The sequence below is a fragment of the Catharus ustulatus genome, chromosome 4 (assembly GCF_009819885.2).
Source record: "Catharus ustulatus isolate bCatUst1 chromosome 4, bCatUst1.pri.v2, whole genome shotgun sequence".
NCBI lineage: Eukaryota > Metazoa > Chordata > Aves > Passeriformes > Turdidae > Catharus > Catharus ustulatus.
This window is the reverse complement of record NC_046224.1, coordinates 56,111,617-56,132,116: the sequence shown is the minus strand read 5'-3', so window position 1 is coordinate 56,132,116 and position 20,500 is coordinate 56,111,617. Positions and strand designations below refer to the sequence as shown.

At 38.4% G+C, this 20,500-nt stretch overlaps 1 protein-coding gene across 3 annotated transcripts in view; it reads left to right on the top strand.

The window, feature by feature from the left end:
• The window catches only part of PDZRN4 (PDZ domain containing ring finger 4), a 232,071-nt gene that overhangs the window by 184,316 nt on the left and 27,255 nt on the right, over nucleotides 1-20,500 (top strand). For all 3 annotated transcript variants that reach the window (XM_042779231.1, XM_033058933.2, XM_033058934.2), the window contains 2 exons: nucleotides 7,584-7,837; nucleotides 9,374-9,476. In XM_042779231.1, coding sequence (XP_042635165.1) covers nucleotides 7,584-7,837; nucleotides 9,374-9,476 — 357 coding nt within the window. The remainder of the gene's footprint in view (nucleotides 1-7,583; nucleotides 7,838-9,373; nucleotides 9,477-20,500) is intronic.

Here is a 20,500-nt window from a genome sequence, read left to right as displayed (position 1 = left end):
AAGTGACTATACATTATTTAGAGTCCTAAAATCTGCCATTCAGCCTCTTCCATTACTCTTTGGGAACAGCAGATGATTAAAGAATGTAATTAATTTGATCTCCTAAAACTTTAATGGCAATTACGTTTTGAAGAGCCTCTGAGAAAAGTACATACCCTGTAAGAGAAATTGGAGAGTGAGCTTGTGGTGGAGCAGAGACACCATGAAGTTCACAGGAGACTATAGCATTCAGTGCAAAGGCTTAGAGATAAAAAGTGTTTGTTCTGAGCACACACACTGGTCTTTGATTGTATTTTTCCCCATCATCAAAGGATTACTGTATGTGATAGATCTCTTGAGAGATTTATTTAATCCCCTATCCCAAACAGAAAAAGTTTGCAATGATTAATATAATAAATTATGTTCTAATTATATCAAGAAGTAACACAACGTATTTTATGCATGCTGCAGCTAGTTTAGTCTTTATTGCCCTCAGGCAGAATCTTAATATCATCAAAAAAACTGTTTGTCAATATTAAAAGCAATTTGCATAGTAAATATACCCCAGCCTTGCAACATTACCATCTGGGTTAGCTGAGCATTCGTGTTGGTACCAGGAGGCGCTGGTAAAGGCAGACCTCGTGAGTGTTCATCTCTCCAGCTGTCACCCTGAGAGGATGACAAGTGCCAGCACTTCTGCCAGCGGGAGGGGACAGGTTCAGTGAGAGGACAGTGGGAGGTCTTTGTAGAGAGGAGTTCAGGACAGGAAAGATGGAAGGTTCTGGAATCAGCAGGTATGAGAGTCCTAGGGAGTAAAGAAGGGCCTGAAAGAAAAAAGGCAGAGTGAGAAGAGCCGACAGCCTGGGAGAGGGAGCAGAGGCAGCAAAGCAAAGGAAGGAGGAATGGGGTTGGGAATGAAGCTGGAAGAGCATGCAAGAAAGATGGTGATTGCAACTAGTCACAGGTCTACTGGACAGATTGAGGGAGTTGGAAAAAAATAGCAACTGATCACAAATACATATCTACCAGCAGTTGTCTCCAGGCAGCTTGCTCTGAAACTAATGCAGTAATTCTTGAATTTATTTTGGTGATTTCATTTCACTCACAAGACAAATGCGGATAACACAAACCAAGAGAATTGCAGATAATAGTATGTTCTCTCTTTCAAAACTTAAGTGAACCTTTTCTGAGCTCTTACTGTGCTTTTTGAGCTGAACTTTCTGAGCTGTCCTGATATTGTTGGACACCAACATTAAAGGATCTTTGTGAGATGTGCATTGCTCTAAAACACAGTGATGATTTGGAAGAAATATTCTCCAGTAACACTAACTGCCAAGCCTCATGTTATGAAGTACAGAAATTACATTTGCATTTTGACTACAAATTAAAACTGCTGAGTGATGATATAAAACTTGTTGCAGCACTGATCATTATCCTGGAGATGTAAATTGTAGCATCCAAATGGTTTTTAAGAGATGTCAAAAGGTGAGGACCCAGAACCACAGAGAGTATTTAGGGATGGAAATGTCCCTTACAGTGTTAAGGAGATTGAAATGCTTGCAGGCATTTGAAGTGAATGATCACCGTACCTCACCCAACCAGCTAGAAGCAGGCTATAGGCACGCATCTAAAACACAGTCCATTTCCTATACTCAGCACCATAAATGAGGTTAGGCAGTCAATGCATTTGGAATTTAAAACCCTAACCTCCTTCTCAGAGTTGAGGAGATCTTCAGTGATTGCTTTCCTTACAAGAGACTTGAATATTTTTTTCAAAATATGGAGAATGATTCTGCACACAGAATTTTGCGAGATGCTTCTAGCAGTGGTTTTGTTTTATTTAGAGGTGACTGGGTAGAAAAGGCAAAATCAAAAAGAAAAAAGATACTGAGTTTCTATTTGTTGTAGAACCAAAGTTTCACAAGCACAAGATATTAGTTACCTTACTCACTAGTTTGCTGTATTTACTGCAGATGTGATGAGAACTATTTGTCCATTCTCAGTACATCAGCCTGGGACATTTTTTCCATTCCAGTTTAAAAGTCTTCTGAATTGCCTAGGACAGCTTGTTAGGTAATACTTCCAGTCAGTGGTGTCCAGCTCTTCGCTGGGGTCTTTCCAAAATATATCATGTTCTTCGTAGAGAGAAGTTCCAGCTGTCAGACCTGCCACAGATGCACTTATCTCAGTGAACAACTCTGACAAAATGAAGCATCATCTTTAGATCAGTTGAAAGGAGGGTGCTTTTTTTTCTGACAACTGCTGTTTAAATTATCAAAATTGCCAAGAAGTCACTAGGTTGTCTCCCTCTGAGAAGAAATTTTACAGAGTGGAAATAGGTATATCTTTATGTGTTCCTAGTTTTTGTAGCATTTATTTTGTCTTGCTCAGATAAAGGCTTATGCATAGGCTTTTCAGCCATAGTAGATTTCTGCTAATTATTGGGAAATAGAAGTTGTGTGCTGGTTACACATGGAGATGCACAGAAGGCTGGAGTACTGGGTGTTGCCTGGGCCAATCCAGTATTGTTGAACCAACTACACAAACCAGCTATCAAACAGCACAAACCTCAGCTCTGCAGGTAATAGAGGTGTAATTCTTATTACAAGCCTGTGGTTCAGCTTGAGGGAAGCAGCCAGAGCCTGCCTGTTCAGCAGCTTGTGTAGCTTTTGGGAAGGATGACAAGATTTCACAGTCAGGGCAGCAAAGGATCAAACTGGAACAAGAGTCACTTAACTCATCTGGCCAAGGAAGAGGAAATGTCATTAACCAGCATAATAAAAGTTGTCCCTTTACTGAACTTGCCTGAACCCTGACCTAGATAGTGGTATTGGATAATGGCTGAATTTGCTATCTTTCAGATTACCTTGCTGAAGAAATGCAGCTTAGTACTAAACTGTAACCTAAATGTCAGTGTGTCAAATGGCGTTTCCGTAGATGAACTATCATGTGTGTGTTAGCAGAGGACTCTCCAGCATGTGTGTCACTGGGAGCTCACATGTGCAGTGACAACCTGTCCTGCCCAGGGACAACTGTTGGCCTTCAACAGTGGAAGTTTTCTTGAGTTTCTGTATGCCAAAAGCTGTAAGTCTGGAAGGAAGCTGATGTGTTTTTGTTCTTTTTTTCCCCCTGTTACCTGCAGTTAGGAAGAGCTTAAGTTCCTGTCCTAAGAAGTTCTGGTGAAACTTAAGGACAGTATTTGATTTTTGTGCTAGTCTGCTGTCCAAGGATGCAGCCAGGCAATGGTAGTCTGGATGTATTTAGGGTGGGAGATGGAAGGTGAAGAGACTGCTGTGATGAGAGCAGATTTAGCACCTGTCAGGTCAGGGGCATCTTCTGCATGGGTGTTGAAATCTCCTAGGACAGTGAGCCTTGTGTGAACTCCATCATCATGTCAGACAGCATCTCTGTCATTTAGCTAGGAACGTTGTGTGTCTAGACATCTCTGCTCTTGCAGAACACTTCAGTTATTCTTCCCATTGCCTTTACTGAATAAATGAAGCGTCTCAAAGGATTTTACTTCAGCAGAGCTGATCTTAAATTTAAACTTGCATATGCCAGATATTTACTGAGGATAGGAGGCTATCTCATGAGCTGCTAATGCAACACCTTTTATGATGATTGCATTCACATGAATATACATACATTTTCCCTTTTGTTCCTTTTTTCTGCTATTTCCCTTTTTCTTTTAATATGGAAAAAGTAAAGACCACAGGAAACATCAACACTTCTGGCTCATTGGTTTCAAAAATTCTGCCCAGCACTAAATGATCAAGAGCAGAAAAGTGTTAGAAGAGAGACAAGGTAGTTTAAATTTTCAGTCACAGGCACTTAAATCCTGGAAGCAATCTTCATTGAAGGACTGATTTTTCTTCACCTTTTCTTTAGCACTCATAATATGAAGATAACTTAACAACCATTTGTCTACGTATTTTATAGTCACTGTTTTGTCATTTAGTCCTGTTCTTACTTCTCTGCTGCCCACCTCTCTGTGTGTGGGAATAAGCCTGTGTACACTGGTGCTGGCATTAGAAGTGGCAGTTAGCCAATGTCAGTTGATGTTTGCATGAAAGACAAAGCCCATTTCCTTGTTTATTTTCTGATGCTGATGAAGTTTTGCATGTGGCTGGGTTTAGAGCAAGAATCCAAACGGGATGGCAAAGATCCAGGTAGTGGCCACTCGTCACTCTGGGGGAGATGTTGACAAGTGGCCCAGACTTTGCATCGTGTCCAATAGCCGGGGACAGGGGGAGAGAGCTTTCATTAAACAAAAGCTTAATCAAAGAGGGCAGGAGGATGGTTTACATGAGAAAAGATATATTCTTTACTTAACATTCACAACTTGCTTGTGGATTAATTAGCCCATCTGCTACAACAAATGTATTCCCTTGTCTTTGTGTTGCCTGTTAAAAGTGACTGATTTCTCTATCCACTTAAAATAGTACCCTGGATTCCACTGAAAGTAACCTTTCAGAGGCAAGGAATTTATTTAATCATCCACTAAGAACCTGTAAATGGCTTGCTGTAAATAAGTGCTCAGCTGTCTTTGACTCCCAGGGTAACTATATGTGCGTGTTAAGTTGGGGGTATAATGCAGAAAAGGAAAATCCTTAAAGAAGCTGCATGAAGAGTGCTTCCAACCCCATCTCTAGTAGTGGCTTTAGGTTTTTTAAAAAATTCTCTCTTCTCAGCCCCAAGTGGGCAGGACAGCTGCCAGCATAGAGTAATTCAGCTATAGATTTTCTTCTGAGAAAGGAGGCATTTGTAAATTAGGTGACCTTTACGGAGATCGACAAAGTGTGTTGATCAACTTCAAGTGACAATTTAAACAAGTATTGGGTCCAATGTGCTTGTATTTCATAAGAAACTAGATAAAGGAGAGAACATGTTTAAAGTCATCAAATTAAATACGCATTTAAATGAAAATAGAGGTCAGCCATAGGTTCCCAGGATAAATGAATAAGTGTATCTTTTTTGATTTTTCACTTTCATGTGACTTTAAAATGTTATTATTCTTTAGAAATAAAATTTGCATGTAAATGGTATTATTGTGAATTTATGTCTATTTCCTCAGAGTAAGTGATAAGTACTGACTGATGTGAATAGACAGAGCTTCTGGCTTTCAAAAAAGAGGGTTTTGTATGCTATCCAAACGTCTTTTCGATTTGTTGATGTGGATTTGTGATAAAATGTTATCTTGTGCCAAAATCCACGTGGTTTAGCTGGGATACAGAAGAATTGTGTGTTTTATACTTGAATAGAGGGAAAAAAATTGATACATTGCTATGTGGTATTTATTCCAAAGCATTGACTTTTAGGAGAAACACCATATAGTTATCTGAAGCTTAAAAAGCATCAAAAAAGACTGATGAGTCAGGAAAGTAATTTTTCTATTCTTAGGGCCTTAGGAATGAGAGTCCCTCAGACAGCCTATAGGACACTTCACAGAAACTGAAAAATTGTGTCCTTGATAGGATCTGAGTTAGAAACAAGAATGAAGCAGAGACTGGAATTGAAGAGTGGCTGGAAGACCCAGGCTTGAAGCTTTATCTCTAATTGCCTCCATTAGATGGGGTTGAGTCTGAACAACCTAGCAGTGTGACTTGTGTTATCAGAGAGGGTTTGCAGAACCACTCTCCTTGGGGAAATTTCTTTGGTTTTCTTATAACTTAATTTGTTCTTTGACTGCCCAGGCTCTTCCTCTTAGATACAACTGATATTTTTCCATGTAAATTACATTATATTTAGGTTATAATTTTATGGATGATAGTTTAAATGATAAAATTACAATATTAAATCTTAATATTTTTGGCTTCAGTTATCAGACAGACCACAAATACGCACTGAGCTTAGGTGAGCAACCTAACTGCCTTTTGAATTACCTGGTCACAGTCTAGGCTGCAGTGGTGTGGTACTTCTGGGTGTCCCAGGCATTCGACATAAAGAGTTTTGAGCTTTTATATGTATAGAAATGTGTTCAAAATTTTCAGGCTTCTCATCACTGCATACAGCATCAAGGCTAGCTAGAAAGATCAGCTGATCTTTATGTCGATGACTACATCACCATGCAGTTATTTCACAGGTCCTTGTGAGTGACATGCATATGAAAGTGCTGATTCATTGGAAGTCAGAAGAAAGATGTACTTGTGCACATACTCTGGAAATGTATTGAGTTGATGAATACATGAAATTAATGGTCAGCAGTATCCTAGCCATGCACATAAATATGACAGGACAATGGTTGCTTCAAAATGTTACCGTAGGCTGCTGAGTTACTGAGGCCCTTTTGAGTTTGCTGACAGTGTTCTTTTTTGCCTTTGTCCTTTTTGACAAGAAATTTCCAAGAATTTCTTGAATGAAGGAGTGATGTGGTAAAGAAATTTTCCTTTCAACCACTATTTGCAAACATTGGGGAAAAGTAATTGATGGAGTCTGTCCCATTTCTGGGGAGGGTTTAGACTTAGTTCATTAAGTTTTATGAAATTTTATTACTCATCGTCTATACAAAGAAGAACATTTGAGAAGATAAAATGACCTTGCAGCAGAATCCTATTTCTGGTTTGCCAGCAGTGTAGAAGTTTTATCAGGAATATAAATTTTAATCAGGTTTTGGTACCTTCAGATAGTCACATTTCTAGAAAACCTACCCCAGCACAAGATCATCTAATTTCTACAGCAGCTCACAACAGTTAGGTCCTGTGTTGCAGTCGACAGTGGTCCCACTGCTCTGGAAACAGCAAAATAGTATTTTCTGACTGCCATTGACCAATTAGCCTTCACATTTGTATTGAGCTGATGCTTGCAAATCTTGCCCCAAACACCTGAATTTGTATAAATTTAGCATAATCAAACCTTGCGGTTACATTTTGTCACACACTAAGGTCTCATCTAGACCAGGAGGACTTTGCTGCATTGCCTGTAGCAGAGAGAAACCTTGGCACAGTCTTTTCGTTCTGCCAAGCTATGATGCATTTGTAATGTAATTTTCTCTGGTTGATTACTTTTCTGTTCATAGCAAATTATTTATAGAGTTAGTTCTCTTTCCTTGAAAGAGCAGCAGCTGACTGGGCTAGTCAAATCTTCTATCTTTGGTCTTAATGGTTGAATAACAGCCATAGCAGAAAAGTGACAAAACATTGAAAATTGGCCTTGTTTCTTTTTGGACATCAGAGACATGTTTATTGACATCTGCATTAATAACAGTGCCATGCCAGAAATCCTTTAAAACAGTTGCATGCCATAGAAAATGCTGAAATTCAAAATTAAAGGAACCCCTCCTATTTTAGCTGTATTTTACAAAGTTAATAAAAGAGGATAAAAAAAAATTACTTTTTAAAGGTTGTAGTTTCTTTGCTGTGTTTGGATTCCATTAGGTGGGATAGTTATGGAAGAGTTCAAAGCCTTTGTAATTTCTGGCAAAGATTAAAGAACTTATTTCTCCTCCCAGCTGCGTATTCCCTCTTGTATGGATACCAAAATATACTCATCAATGTCATCAAGTGGCTTGATGTACTGCACAAATAATTCATCCCCCTATATTTTACACCCATGTTTTTATGCTACCTTTTCTCTCACCCTTGCTGTATTTTCCTGCTTTTCCCCAGGTCAATGGGAAGGACCTCTCCAAGGCCACTCACGAAGAAGCGGTGGAAGCTTTCCGCAATGCCAAGGAGCCCATTGTAGTGCAGGTTTTACGACGAGCCCCAGCCACCAAAGCTCACAGCAGCTCTCAGGATGCTCGGCTTATGGATGCCAGCACTCAGACTGACATCACTTTTGAGCATATTATGGCTCTGGCCAAGCTAAGGCCGTCCACACCGCCAGTTCCTGATATCTGCCCTTTTCTACTTTCAGATAGGTATGGTTTATCTTTTTCTGCTGATTACCTGTGGGATTGAGGCATTGCAGTGCTGGTCTTCTAGACTTCTCCTGAAAAAGTCTCAGGAACATTTCAAATAAATAATAAATGTTGTTGATAACCACTATCCCATTCAGGCTACAGTGAAGCTTTCCTAAACTCTGCTTGTAGATTAGGCCTACAGGAAGGAATATGTGTCTGTTCATCCAAAGTTAAGCCCTAGTCAAGAAGGAAAACACTTCTGTGATCCAAAGTACCAAAATGGCTTATTGAGACCTAAAATGAACTTCTCTTGTTTTCAGTTCTTCCAAATTCTTTACCAAAAAAATCAAGGAAACAAGTGATTTAATATAAAGGTCCCCTTATCAAAAACAAAACAATTCCAAAAATATTGAGATCAAAAAGTACCATTTCATCTGTCATATGGCAAAATATATGAATTAAATTGTCTCTCTTTGGAATTGAATTGGATGGAAACACCAGCAGGTGGTGCTTATACGTAAGCACCCTAGGGTGTGGGGTTCTTCCTCTTTTAACTCCACCTCATAAATAACATCATGGAGTGAGTGACCCCAGATGACCCTACAGACCCTCTGTAGCCTGCAAAACTGTAGCAGCCCTAGAGCTTTTGTGCTGATCTGCTGGCATGTTGTTTTTCTCTGCAGAACTGATGCTAATGCACTTTTGACTTTGATGGAGGTACATTTTTAGAAGTTCTAGGTCAGATGGGTTTGGCTTACTGCTGACTGCTGCCCAGCAAGGAACAGGATACATATATTTCTGAGTTTTTACTGGGTATTTCTAAACTGTGGGCTACTGTGATTGAAGTTCCTGTGCCCTCAGCATGGGGGAAGAGTTTTCAGCCTCTGCTAAGATAGATCCACACTGAATGCTGTTATGCTTGGGATCCAGCCTTGGGTCTAAAGATGTTGTAAAGACTTCATTCTTTGTGTTCCAAACCCATTTAACAGTACAGTTTACTGACATTTGTAACTGTGCAGTTGCTCAAGAGCACTTCACCATGTTGTTACCACTTAAACACAAGAGGATAATGCAAGTTATTTTATGCAAATTCTTGAACAGTTTGTGAGTCTGATATGGCCTATAGATTGTTCAAGACTATGACCAGATAATTAATGAGCTGCCCTCAGCCATGACACAGCATCTGAATCTGGAGTTATGTATCTTTATGAGTGAAAGGAATCCAAATATGTCACAGTGAAGCAGTTTGGCCCAAACCAGACCCTTTTAAGAAATCACCATGTGTAAATCTGCGTAATAGATGAACCCAGCAAAATGAACTCAGCCAAAACATGAACTTTTGCAAAGAAAACATCCTGTGCTGCTTTTTGGTACTGTTCCTTTCAGGCTGTCAGACCATTCAGAGTAGCACTCCTGAGATAAGAAAACTATGAAGTGAGGCTGGGTTGGCAGCGGGGCGAGGGAGGTGACAGGGTGAGGTGGGCTTATCACCCTTCAATTTAAAAACCCCATAATGTCTCATCTGCTGTTATTTTACTGCTTTGTTCCATATAGCTGCCATTCTCTTCACCCAGTGGAGCATGAATTTTATGAAGGTAATGAGTATCTTTCCAGCCTGCCTGCTGATGCAGATAGAACAGAGGACTTTGAGTATGAGGTAAGATCATGGGCACACTTCACCCTCTCTTTCTGTTATTACAGATATGGCATTTACACAGCTGATAGCAGGCTCCTCTGAGAAAAAGAAGCCTGGGAATACTTCTTAAAAATCATCACAAAAGACAGTTTTGTGTTATACTTATGTGATGTCACAGGATTGAATGGGGTTAGGTTAAAGATGGGAAATTTGAAAGCAGAATTCTGCAGTGGATGACTACATACAAATCTAGGAGGCTTGTTATGCATGTTCTGTCTTTGTGCAGTGGAGACTGCAACTCAAATGCTTCTCTTAGTGTATTTAATGCTCTAAAACAGACTTTTTCACAATTGCAAATTATTAGTGAAAGCTTAATTGCTTTTGCCCTCCTGCCTCTAATTTTGTGAATCAATTGTCCTTGTATTTCATGCCTTAGAAATCAGTCTTCTAGATATTTGGGTATGTGCTTGAGTGTTAGTAAGATCACACTTCAAATTGAAAAATGAATATAGATTTTATTTCTTGCTCTTTGATATTTGACACTGTAAGTATTACAATTATAAGAGACTGTGTTCTGTACCACAAATCTCCCTTTGCTGATAATGTATTGCACTGTCTGGTGACAGTGGTGGATGTGTTTCTGAGTCACTGGAAAATCATTATGTGAAGCTTCCCAAAATGATAACATGTGATTAGTGATGTTGCTCTTCATTAGATTTTCATTTCAATATCTAAATAGTCTACTTGTCAGTCACTCATTAGCTTTTCATGTTTTCCACTGTCATCTGGTAACAAAATATTTATAGGGGCAGGCATTAGAGGCAGATGGTTCTTTTTATTATTAAACAGTGCTGAGTCTTTTCATAAGTTCAAGTTACTGTATTTTAAATAAGAATGATTATAAATAATTAAAAATCTTTAATACAAGATTAAAAACATCCTATCCTCCTGTTTGTTCTACCTTAAGAAAGCTTTTTAAAGGTTTCATATAACTGGATGGCATTTGGAAGTTAAATGAAAGGCCAAAGCTTTGGCAAATATGCAGTGAGTTCACTTTTATTGTGTCTTTAGCATCTAAGGCAGTCAACTGCAAGTTCAGCCCATTGCTCTTCTAGCAGACAGGGGAATCTGAAAAATCAAATAACATCTACTTAGTGAACCTCATCAGAACAAGCAAACTTTTATTTGAACTCCTTAAAAAATCATTGCTAGGGATAAGTGAAATGATTCTTTCTTCCCAGTTGGATTTTGGTGTGGTATCTCACAGAATAAGAATCTCAGACCTTAAGTTCTATTCTACTCCCGCATGTAATATAATATTAAATTTCTCTGTCAAGTGTGTTTGTTCATGATACTTGCTCCTGAAATGAAATAGAAACATTTTTTCTAATAATATTTAAATTAATTAGTAATGTAAGCATCTAGAAAGATTTTTTTTTTAATGGTAAAATGGAAATAATTTTCACCATTTAATAAGAATATCAGTGACAATTTTAAAGAGTCTACCTAGTGGAATCAAGTTCTCTTTGTGGCTGTTATTTATCCCTAATAATGTCTGGCATAAATATTGTGACAACAGTTAAGTGTTTGGGCAGGTTCTCAGTTGCCTATATTCTCTGCTAATCACAACATCACAGTCATTAATTCACTGTCAGCTGTGATTCAGTTGCCCAAGGCATATTCACTGAGTGATTGAAATCAAGTGTTTCATGTGAAATTTAAATGGGAAATAAACTGTCTAGACTCCTTTGAGAAGAATGTTTTCTACTAAATATGTAAGTTTTTAGGAGGAACGAGAACATCTCACAGCCTTTAATTAGCAGAGCTCTAAACATGGACGATGTTCCCAAAGTTTAATCCCATATGGTAATAGTATGGTTTAGGTTACTCACTAGTTGTATTATCTGCTATTTCACATGCTTGTAAGACATTATTAAGCTCCCTTGCCATAAAATGGGGTCTGGAAAAACTGAGAGCATTTTCCTCAGAGTTATATATCTCCATGCCAAAGAAGTCTCAGAGCCAAAAGGGACTCCCCAGCTCCTGGTGCCGGTCCTGGGGAGAAACAACAGGACGGGGGGTGGAGTAGAGGGTATGCTGCAAAGCTATTATGGTCTCTACAGCAGTATTGCCTTAGGTGCACTCTGCTGTGGCCACTCAATTTCTCTGCAGAAGGACTTGCCCTGATGTTTTATGGCCTCTCAATTATGCCAGTATTACTTACTGTGAAACAAATGTGAAAACTAATATAACGGGTTTTTTAAATACAATTTTAGAAGTGTTGATGTCTGACCAAATTTCCAGCATACTCCACAAGTGCCTCTGCTGTAGCAGTAGCAACAGAGAAGGAAAAAATGCTCAAGTATTTTGGGAAGACAAAAACTGACAAAATATGAACAAAAATAATCACTGTCCATCTGATGCCAAAAGAATTTTTTGCTTTTATATATTTTCCATATATTTGTAGCTCTGAAGACTATTATTGTATAGTTACATAGTTCCTAGCTAACTCCAGCATTTTTCCTACCCTGATAGAGAGCAAGACAAAGTAAATTCCAAATACCCTATCCTAATCTTGCTTCTTCTGGAACCAAGGACGAACTACTCTCCCAGAACAGTTTCTTATAAACAACTAAAACAACGGGGCTCCAGAAGAGGTTTAAACACATGGGAGAATTACCTGTGCTTCCGACTGGGAATTCTTGGCAATATGCTAATTTGCTAAACTTAGAAAACTGTATTCATCCTATGTGATGTGGGCATTTTTCCTCACTTTCCTCTGGAGGCCTCCAATTAAAGACCAGCTTTTATATTACTTCCTTTATTAATATTTTATCAAAAGTGTGTTGCTTTGTTTCTAGATTTTTAAACCATCGTATCCACCATCTACGGGTGAAAGCAGCATGGGAAGGGGTGCAGGCTGGATGGAAGAACCACAGAATGTTCTCTATCTCACCCTGATTGATTTCTCCTGTTTTTAGGAGAAACAGGTTTATTGTTCACACTGTGCTGTACTTAGAAGGAGGATTTTATCACTGTTCCTTGATTTTATCATTGTTTTTTTAATTTGTAACAACCATCTGGTTGGACTTTAGCTAATCACACACAGCAAAAAACTCTTCTAGTGTCAAGAGCACAGTTCCATTTCCAAAATGCACATTAGCTTTCCCATTGTACAAAAAGATGGAGATAAGTAGCTTACAGGTCTCCCTAGCAAACACAAAAAGTTTTGAATGGATTAAAAACCAAACCTGGAGATTTCAGAAAGGAATTGAAAGAAGATAGTGAGCAGAAAAATAACTAGAAAAACACCTCATTATTTCCTAGAAATAGTTTGTAAATGAAGAATGCATCGGTTCTGAGACACAAGTGCAAAAATACGCAGCCAAATGAGGAAGTAAGAAAATAAGATGACTAGCAAATGGGGTGCTGGAAACAAATTTGTTTTCGAAGAAAGAAAATGTCCTAGAAAACTCTGATCACCTTCGGTTCTTGCTCACAAATGTGTGCTAATATTTAAGTACCTGAGTTACCACTATAAGAGACCAAGAGGAGGATCATATATGACAACCAGCACTGGGGATATGGACTTACACTTGCAGTGGTAGGATTAGACACTTACAAGACTCTTCTACTCCAATTGTAAGCTAGAAAAGCCCAGTGGACTGTGATCAGATTGTCACAATGCAATTAACTCAAATATGAGCCAATTGTCTTTGAAGGATGCACTCCCAGGGAGGCTCATTAGGCTCCATACAGTACCATACTTTCAACAAATGGCTGGGAAGATGGGGGATTTTCTTTTGTCAACTTGAACATTCTTATGATGCTACTGCAAAAATTGTCCTAAAGGAAATTTGAATTTCTGGTAGATACTTAGATGAACACAGAGCCAGCATCAGTCAGTGCTGGCAGAAAGGCAACAAAGGATTTGCAATTCTTGCATAGATACTCATGAGGACTTTTAAGAAGCAGGAATGGGCTGATTTGTAAGTGCTCCATTGGACTTGCAGTCAATATCACTGAAAGAGAGCCAGAGATATTCAGGACAAAACCACCTAGCCTGACCATGAGTGGCTTTCTGCTGCTGGAGTTATATCAAGTGAGTTTAGATGATACGTCACACTTGCGGGTACCTATGAGATGAGATGACTAAAAGCATCACAGTCCCCAGTAAATCAGTGTTAAACATTTCTCTAAAATTTGGCCTTGTAAGAAGAATAGAGGATATTGGTGCTAGGGAGGAATAAATAAGGTAATGGTGCACACTTAAAAACATTTCTGAACCTACTATCCAAGAGAGAGAAACTTTGCATATTTGGTTTGGGACATTAATAGTAATACAGAAATTAAGGGAACAGAGCCTTTTAAATGATGGGACTGTTAAAAATGTGCAGAAAAAAGATAACCAACAAAGATTGTTGCAAAGACAGAGCTGGTCAAAAGAAAGTATTACCGATATCTAGTCCTACTCATTCAGTCTAATGAGACAAGAAAATAAGATGTTACAAGCAGGCATAAGCTGGTAGTGTTGTTTAGTCAACAGGACCTTGTCCAAGGGCAGAGACCTTCATACCGTGTATGTACTGAAATAGCTTTTGAGCAAAAGCAGAATGGGAGGTGATTGCTTTCTGCTGCGGGATTACAGCTTTTAAAACTTCATATATCTCAGATAGGAAAAAGATTCTCATTTCCAGCTGAATGCTTCTTCCAAACAGCAAAAGCAGAACATCCTTGAGAAAGGAGTAGCAGTGGGTTGCATTACCTGTTGTTGCATATATGAGGAAGACTAGACTTAAATATGCCGTCAACATTAAAGGATTGTTTTTTGGAGGAAGGTTCAATGTTAGTCAATGTGGATGCACAAAGGAAACCAGAATAATTGCCTAAAAGACTTTCCAGCTTTGATTAATTTCAGTTTTAGGCACAAATGATTGCTCCAGCTTTCAGGAGCCTGGAAAATTATGTCAACAGTCCATCATGTCAGGAGGGAAACATTTCGGAGTGAAAGAGGCAGAATGGCAGCCATTGTGTTAGCCCACCTGTGTCTAATAACTTTAGTTCTAATGCACATCAATGCTAGTCCTGATAGATTTGGACAGTTTTAAGACCAGCACCTCTGAAAAGTTGCATAGGATAGATTTGACCCTATATGAAATTATGAGGTATTCAGATGCTCTTCTCTTAGAAACCATTGAGCAGCTTTATGTTACTTTTTTGCTCAGAAAGTTTGTGCATGTCAGTACATGTACAGACAGCCACATGAATCATGTGCAGGTAATATCTTTCTGTGGTCATATTTTATAGGGTCTTTTGTGTCCAGGCAATGAAAGGAAGAAAAAGCAGCCATGAGAAACATGGTGTATTGAGAAAAAGCCGTGTGAAACTTTTCCCATTTGGAGCATGAGCTAGAAACTGCACACATGCTATGTGGATTCTTCCTGTGCTATAGAAAATAGGACTTCTGGAAATTAGAATATTCATATGCAAGTTGCTTTACTGCATCATCCTCCTCCTAAGCACAGCAACGCATAGTGCTCTGAGGCTTGGTTAATAGTTCAGGGCAAAAATTATTACTTCTAAGATCATGTTCTGATTTGTAGACCCAAGGGACAGATTTTTCCATCAGAATAAAGAAATAAATGTGTGTGTATGCAAGTTGAATGCAAATGCTAATTTATGGTTATGCACAGTCGTTCACTTAAATGTTTTGTTAAGTATTTGCACTCATAAATCTGTTAACTGTAAATTTAGATTAGTCCGTCATGTTTGCTATAGGCTTACTTATAGATCCAAACCTGCTGAAATTCCTAAGATTTCCTATTGACCTGAGCTTTTCTGGATCAGATCAGCTGTCAGCTGTTTTCACAAACAACTAAAAATGGGCCTTGAAGAGAGATATGCCAGAAATCTTTTGGAATTGGCCATGAGTAAGTCTTTGTGTAGACGTCTTTCCACTGGACTCTTAAAAGTTGCATAGGGGAAAATTTTACCCTGGTCTTCTTGTTTCTTCTACTGTATCTGAACATTACAGTAGGTACAGTGCAGCAGTAACACACTGGTTCCCTCTTCCAGTAATACTCATCCCCTTGTGATGAGGGAAGGTATTTCAGGACAAAATTCAAATTTACCAGCTTTGTGACATTACATTTTTGAAGTGATTGATTTTTATTGGCATTTTTTTTTCTAAGAAATAAAGAAGAACTAATTTCAGATTAGCATTCTGAGTGAGGTTGTTTATCTGAATAAAGTTACTTGAACGCCTGTAAGTATTTATGGGTTGAGGCTCTCATGGGCCACTGAAGAGTGGTCTCAGTGACACTCTGAACAGCCCACCATTGCTGTAATAGTCCAGGAGAGACCTGCCTGGTGAATTCCTATTTAAGACCTTTTAAACACAACCAATAAAACAAACAGGTCTGCCTATCTTGTAAATACATATTTAGGGCCTTTTTAACATGAGGATTACTGAGCTGATAGCCTGTAACAGCTCCCTCCAGAGCTCTGATAGTCTGCAAACACCCCTGTGTGAACATTACAGGAGCTTGCAGCAACACAACTGGAACTCCTCCTCAAACTGAACAAACAGTTTTTATGGAAACAGCTTCTGTGCACACACTGCCAGCACTGCTGATTGCTGCTGTCAGGCTCTTTTGTTTTGTTACTTGATGAGTGTTTCTGCACAATGAAGCTAGTTATCAGGTTGTGCTTGTTTTTTTTCACTGTGATTGGAGTATTTCTATTTTACCCTGAACGTCTTAAAATTTGAGATAAATCCAAAATGCACCTCTAGGAAATAAAAGGCAGTTTTTTAATTCAGCAACACCAGATACCATTTAAAAGAGAAGGCTTCAAGAAATATGGATTCTTGTAGAGATATGGGTGTTGTAGTCTAGAAGAGCTGAAATGGTGGACAAAGTTGTGTCTTTCCATTGTCATCAGACCTGATTGGTATGGTGGGAGAAATAGGAAGATTTTGTTGTAGATTTTCAATGGAAAAAGCAGATGCTTCTCACTGCATGCTTTACCTTCTGGAGCTGCTGTTGTGGTGAAGGGACTGAACTGACAGGGTAAAGTGGGCTTAGACATTTTGGGACTTCATTGTAGAAGTTGTGGTTTGGATTGGAAGCGACCTCAAAGATAATCTAGTTCCAACCCCTGCCATTGGCAAGGATACCTCCCACTTGATAGGTTGTTCAAAGCCTCATCCAGCACAGCCTTGAACACTTCCAGGGATGGAGTATCCTCCACTTCTCTGGTTGTCTCACGACCCTCGTAGTAAAGAACTTGTTCCTAATATCTAATCTAAACGTACTCTCTTTCATTTTAAAGCCCTTACTTTCCACTTGTCCTATCATGATATACCCATGTATAAAGTCCTTCTCCAGCTCTCTTGTAGCTCCCTTTAGGTGCTGAAAGGCTGCTCTAACTTCTTTCTCTTTTTCAGGCTGAAAACCCCAACTCTCTCAGTTTGTTTTCATAGGAGAGAGACTTGGTACACTATGTTTATTTTCTGACCATTGTTTCAGACCTAGCAGCTATGGCTGAATCATGGTTGCCCATTGATATAGAGACATTTACTGACACCATTATTCTGATTTTTTGGTGGCAATTATTAATGTTGTATAGTACCTGCTGATAAGAAATATCACAAAGGAAGTGAACAGGTATGTGTATGCCTCTAGTCTGTGGTCTTGGTTGCTTAGCAGAGTCTGGTTTGGGGGGACTTGGAGTGATAGGCCTTTTTTTTCCCTGATTCTACCTGTCCTATCATACAAATATAAAGAGAAAAAATGGATGGTGTTTTAAAGCTCTCTTGTGAGGAATTCTCCTGGTTTTGTAAATAAATTATTGCAGTTGTTTCAGTTGGACCTGAGGAAGCACTACAATGATCAGGGCTTCTGAAACATTTCCTTGTGATTTCTTCCTTTTAATTCAAAAGAGTTCTGAGTGGCTAACTTGGCCTGCGACCCAGCTGAATGCAACTATTGACTAAAAATGGAAAAGGTCACAGTTGAAAGGGGAAAGGGGCACTGGAATGGTTTTTGGTTTATTTCTTTGAGTAACACTAGATAATAATTAAAATAAGACTGTTAGAGCATGCATTTGGCATAAAACAGCATAAGATTATGCACTTTCACTGGCATTTTTATTTTTAAAATACTCATGAATTTACATCAGTATAATTTACCCACAGACAATATTAAACATGGAATTTGTCCCTAACTGTGGCCAATTGTACACTTTAAATGAGCAAAGGATTGATAAAAGGAGCAGCTCTTTTCTTTCAGTTTTTCATTTGTCTTTTAAGTGTTGAAGTCACATTTCAAGTATAAATAAATTAAACAAAACCTCTGTTGAGGTTCTTCAGAGTTACAATGTCCTGTATTGCTACATGAATTCACAAGCAGGTGAACTAAGGACAGTTGTACTGAGAGACTTGCCAAGTCAATCAGTGGCAGAACTGGCAGTAAAAGCCAGAAGCCTTTAATTGTAATGCATCTCTTTTTTGGCCATTAAATCACTCTTCCTCCTTGCTAGTCATTGGGTCATTTAGATAGAAAGCAATGTCAGAGTAATTTCTGCCGCTGTTGTGTGTTGATTTTGAGTGTATTGATGTATATCATCACAAAATCCTGACATTCAAAGTGAATGAAGTTGCTGTCATCTCACCTCCCCTAAGTAATGAATATCTCAATTTAGGGATTTGAATTGTGTCCACAACTGCAGAGGATCATGAGAGAATGGGGAGAAAAAGACACAAAGATGGCATGGACAAATTTATCAAAGTTATTGCCATTTATTGAGTTTTAAAACAGGAGAAAAATATATCAAGTCAGTGATATTCATTCTGTTTCATGATTTCATAAAACAAGCACAGGGTTGCTCCTTACTTTACCTGGAAGCTAATAAAAATTCTTACTTATTGTCAGAGGCTTATGTTTTTCCAGGAAAATGAAGAAAAGTGACTTTAGTTCAGCAACACTTTATTGCTGGGCAACATTACAATGTATGGAATGTGCTTTTCAGTCAGTGAAGGAAGAGAAAGGCGCTGGCAATATTTTAATATTTATGGAAATCTGTGGATTATAAATCTTCTGTTTTGGAGAAATTCTTTGTTTAGACAGTTCTTACATTATTATCCCACATACTTCCATATATGCTTTACAGTCAAAATGTTCCTAAGGGTTTTATTAATGCTATTTTTCATATGCCTTCTACTTGAATGTTCATGTAATCTGTCTTGGAAACATGAAATCTAGCTATACAGACAAAAGATGGGAGGGAATAATTTATTTTACATAAAGTAGCATAAGTCATGTTAACCAATTTATTATAATGTTGCTATTTTAAAGCTTAGTATCCTAGGAAGTCCCAGAGCACAGGAAACATGGGCTGAATCCCCCTAGCAAGAGGGAACCTTTTACAATAAACTGGACTTAAAACAAGGTTTCAGTATTATGCATGCTGGGCCTTCAGAGGAGAAATCAAAAAAAAAGCAGGAGAGACCTTGTGTCTGGGAGTTTTCTTTTTTATTTAATGAGGGATCTCTTCAAAGAGAATGTGATAGTCATTCCTAGAGGGCATGGTTTGGCGAGCAGGAATACAGGTGAAACTGTATTGGGCATCAAAAAGAAGAAGATGAGTTTGCTTTGTACTTCATCTCATGATTTTATCAATCTGCACAAGTATGTGTTTGGGGGTAGAGGGCATTCTGTGTGCAACAGAAGTTTGAACAGATGAAACTCAGCATGGATATGGTGCCCATAGACCTCATTTTGGTGCCAGGAAAATCAAAATGTGTTTTGAAAGTAATTTCCTATTGCTTCATGCGCTTGATTTATAGGCACATGTATGTGATTAAAATTTGCATATTTTAACTATACATATTTTAATATGTGTGTACCTCAAGGTAAACAAGAGCATGGATGGGATGGAATTTTAATAGTGCTTTCTAAGAATTTCTAAGTTAAGCTCTTAAATTAGCTTTTTTATGGTATTTTGCCTTTCCTGTGTCTGAATTACAGGAAGATGTATTTCTCACAAGTTTAATTGAAATCTACATTTTCAACTTGATTTCAATTAATATTGCAAAATAACCTTCACGCAGTTGTAGATCTAGGCTGTTCAAACACGTGGAGTTGTTTCTGGGTAAGAGTTTGAATCTACAGCTATATGTTCCACTGTCCAGATAAATGCTTGCTGCAGCAGATGTTGGCACATCTGTTATGCCTCCTCATTTCAGTTGGCTGCCTGGGTGTTTAGAAAGTGCTGATGAGGCAGATAAATCTTCTGACACATTTCAGGCCCAAAGCAGGCAGGCAGCAGTAACAATGATGTTTATAGAGCCAAATACTCAGCAGTAACACATTTTGAAATACAGCAAATATAAAGTATTGTTTTACCTGCAGTAGGTGAAATTTATTGTATTGTATTGTTTTAGTTTATTATTTCATTTATTGTACTGTGAAAGCTAATTATTCTAAGTGATTTTCAGCATATCTGAACTGAAGTTATGACGCCCCTTAAATCTCTGGACTTTGTGTGTTGTCTAGAAAAAGGTGCTTGCTACAGTTTAGAAAGAGCTGTAAGATATGAAGAGATTCTTTATTAAACTTAAGTGAATTGGGAACCAGAAATAGCTGAGGTATATGTGTTTTTTGGAAGGAGAAGAGCTATCATCTGGGGACCTGATGTTTCTGGCCTTATCAGAATTCTTACTTTCAACAGATTTTCTTCTACCCAGTGAAGCATGTCAGAGTCAAATGTTTTTATACCATTAGGGCCTGGAAAACTCCAGAGTATCAAAAAGGACATTCATGGACAGAGCAGTATATATCTGACAGTCTCGGGTGTGGAGACTGGTTTCCAAGTACACAAGACTTTTTTGGGTCTTGGATCCCTTCCAGACCTTAATCTCTAACACAGCGAGTGATAAACAGAAATTTGGAAGTCACTGTAAAGATTTTAGTACTGATGTCATGTGCTAATATTGTCTCATTCCCTTCAGTAGATATTAGCACTAAATTTTCCAAGTGGCTTTC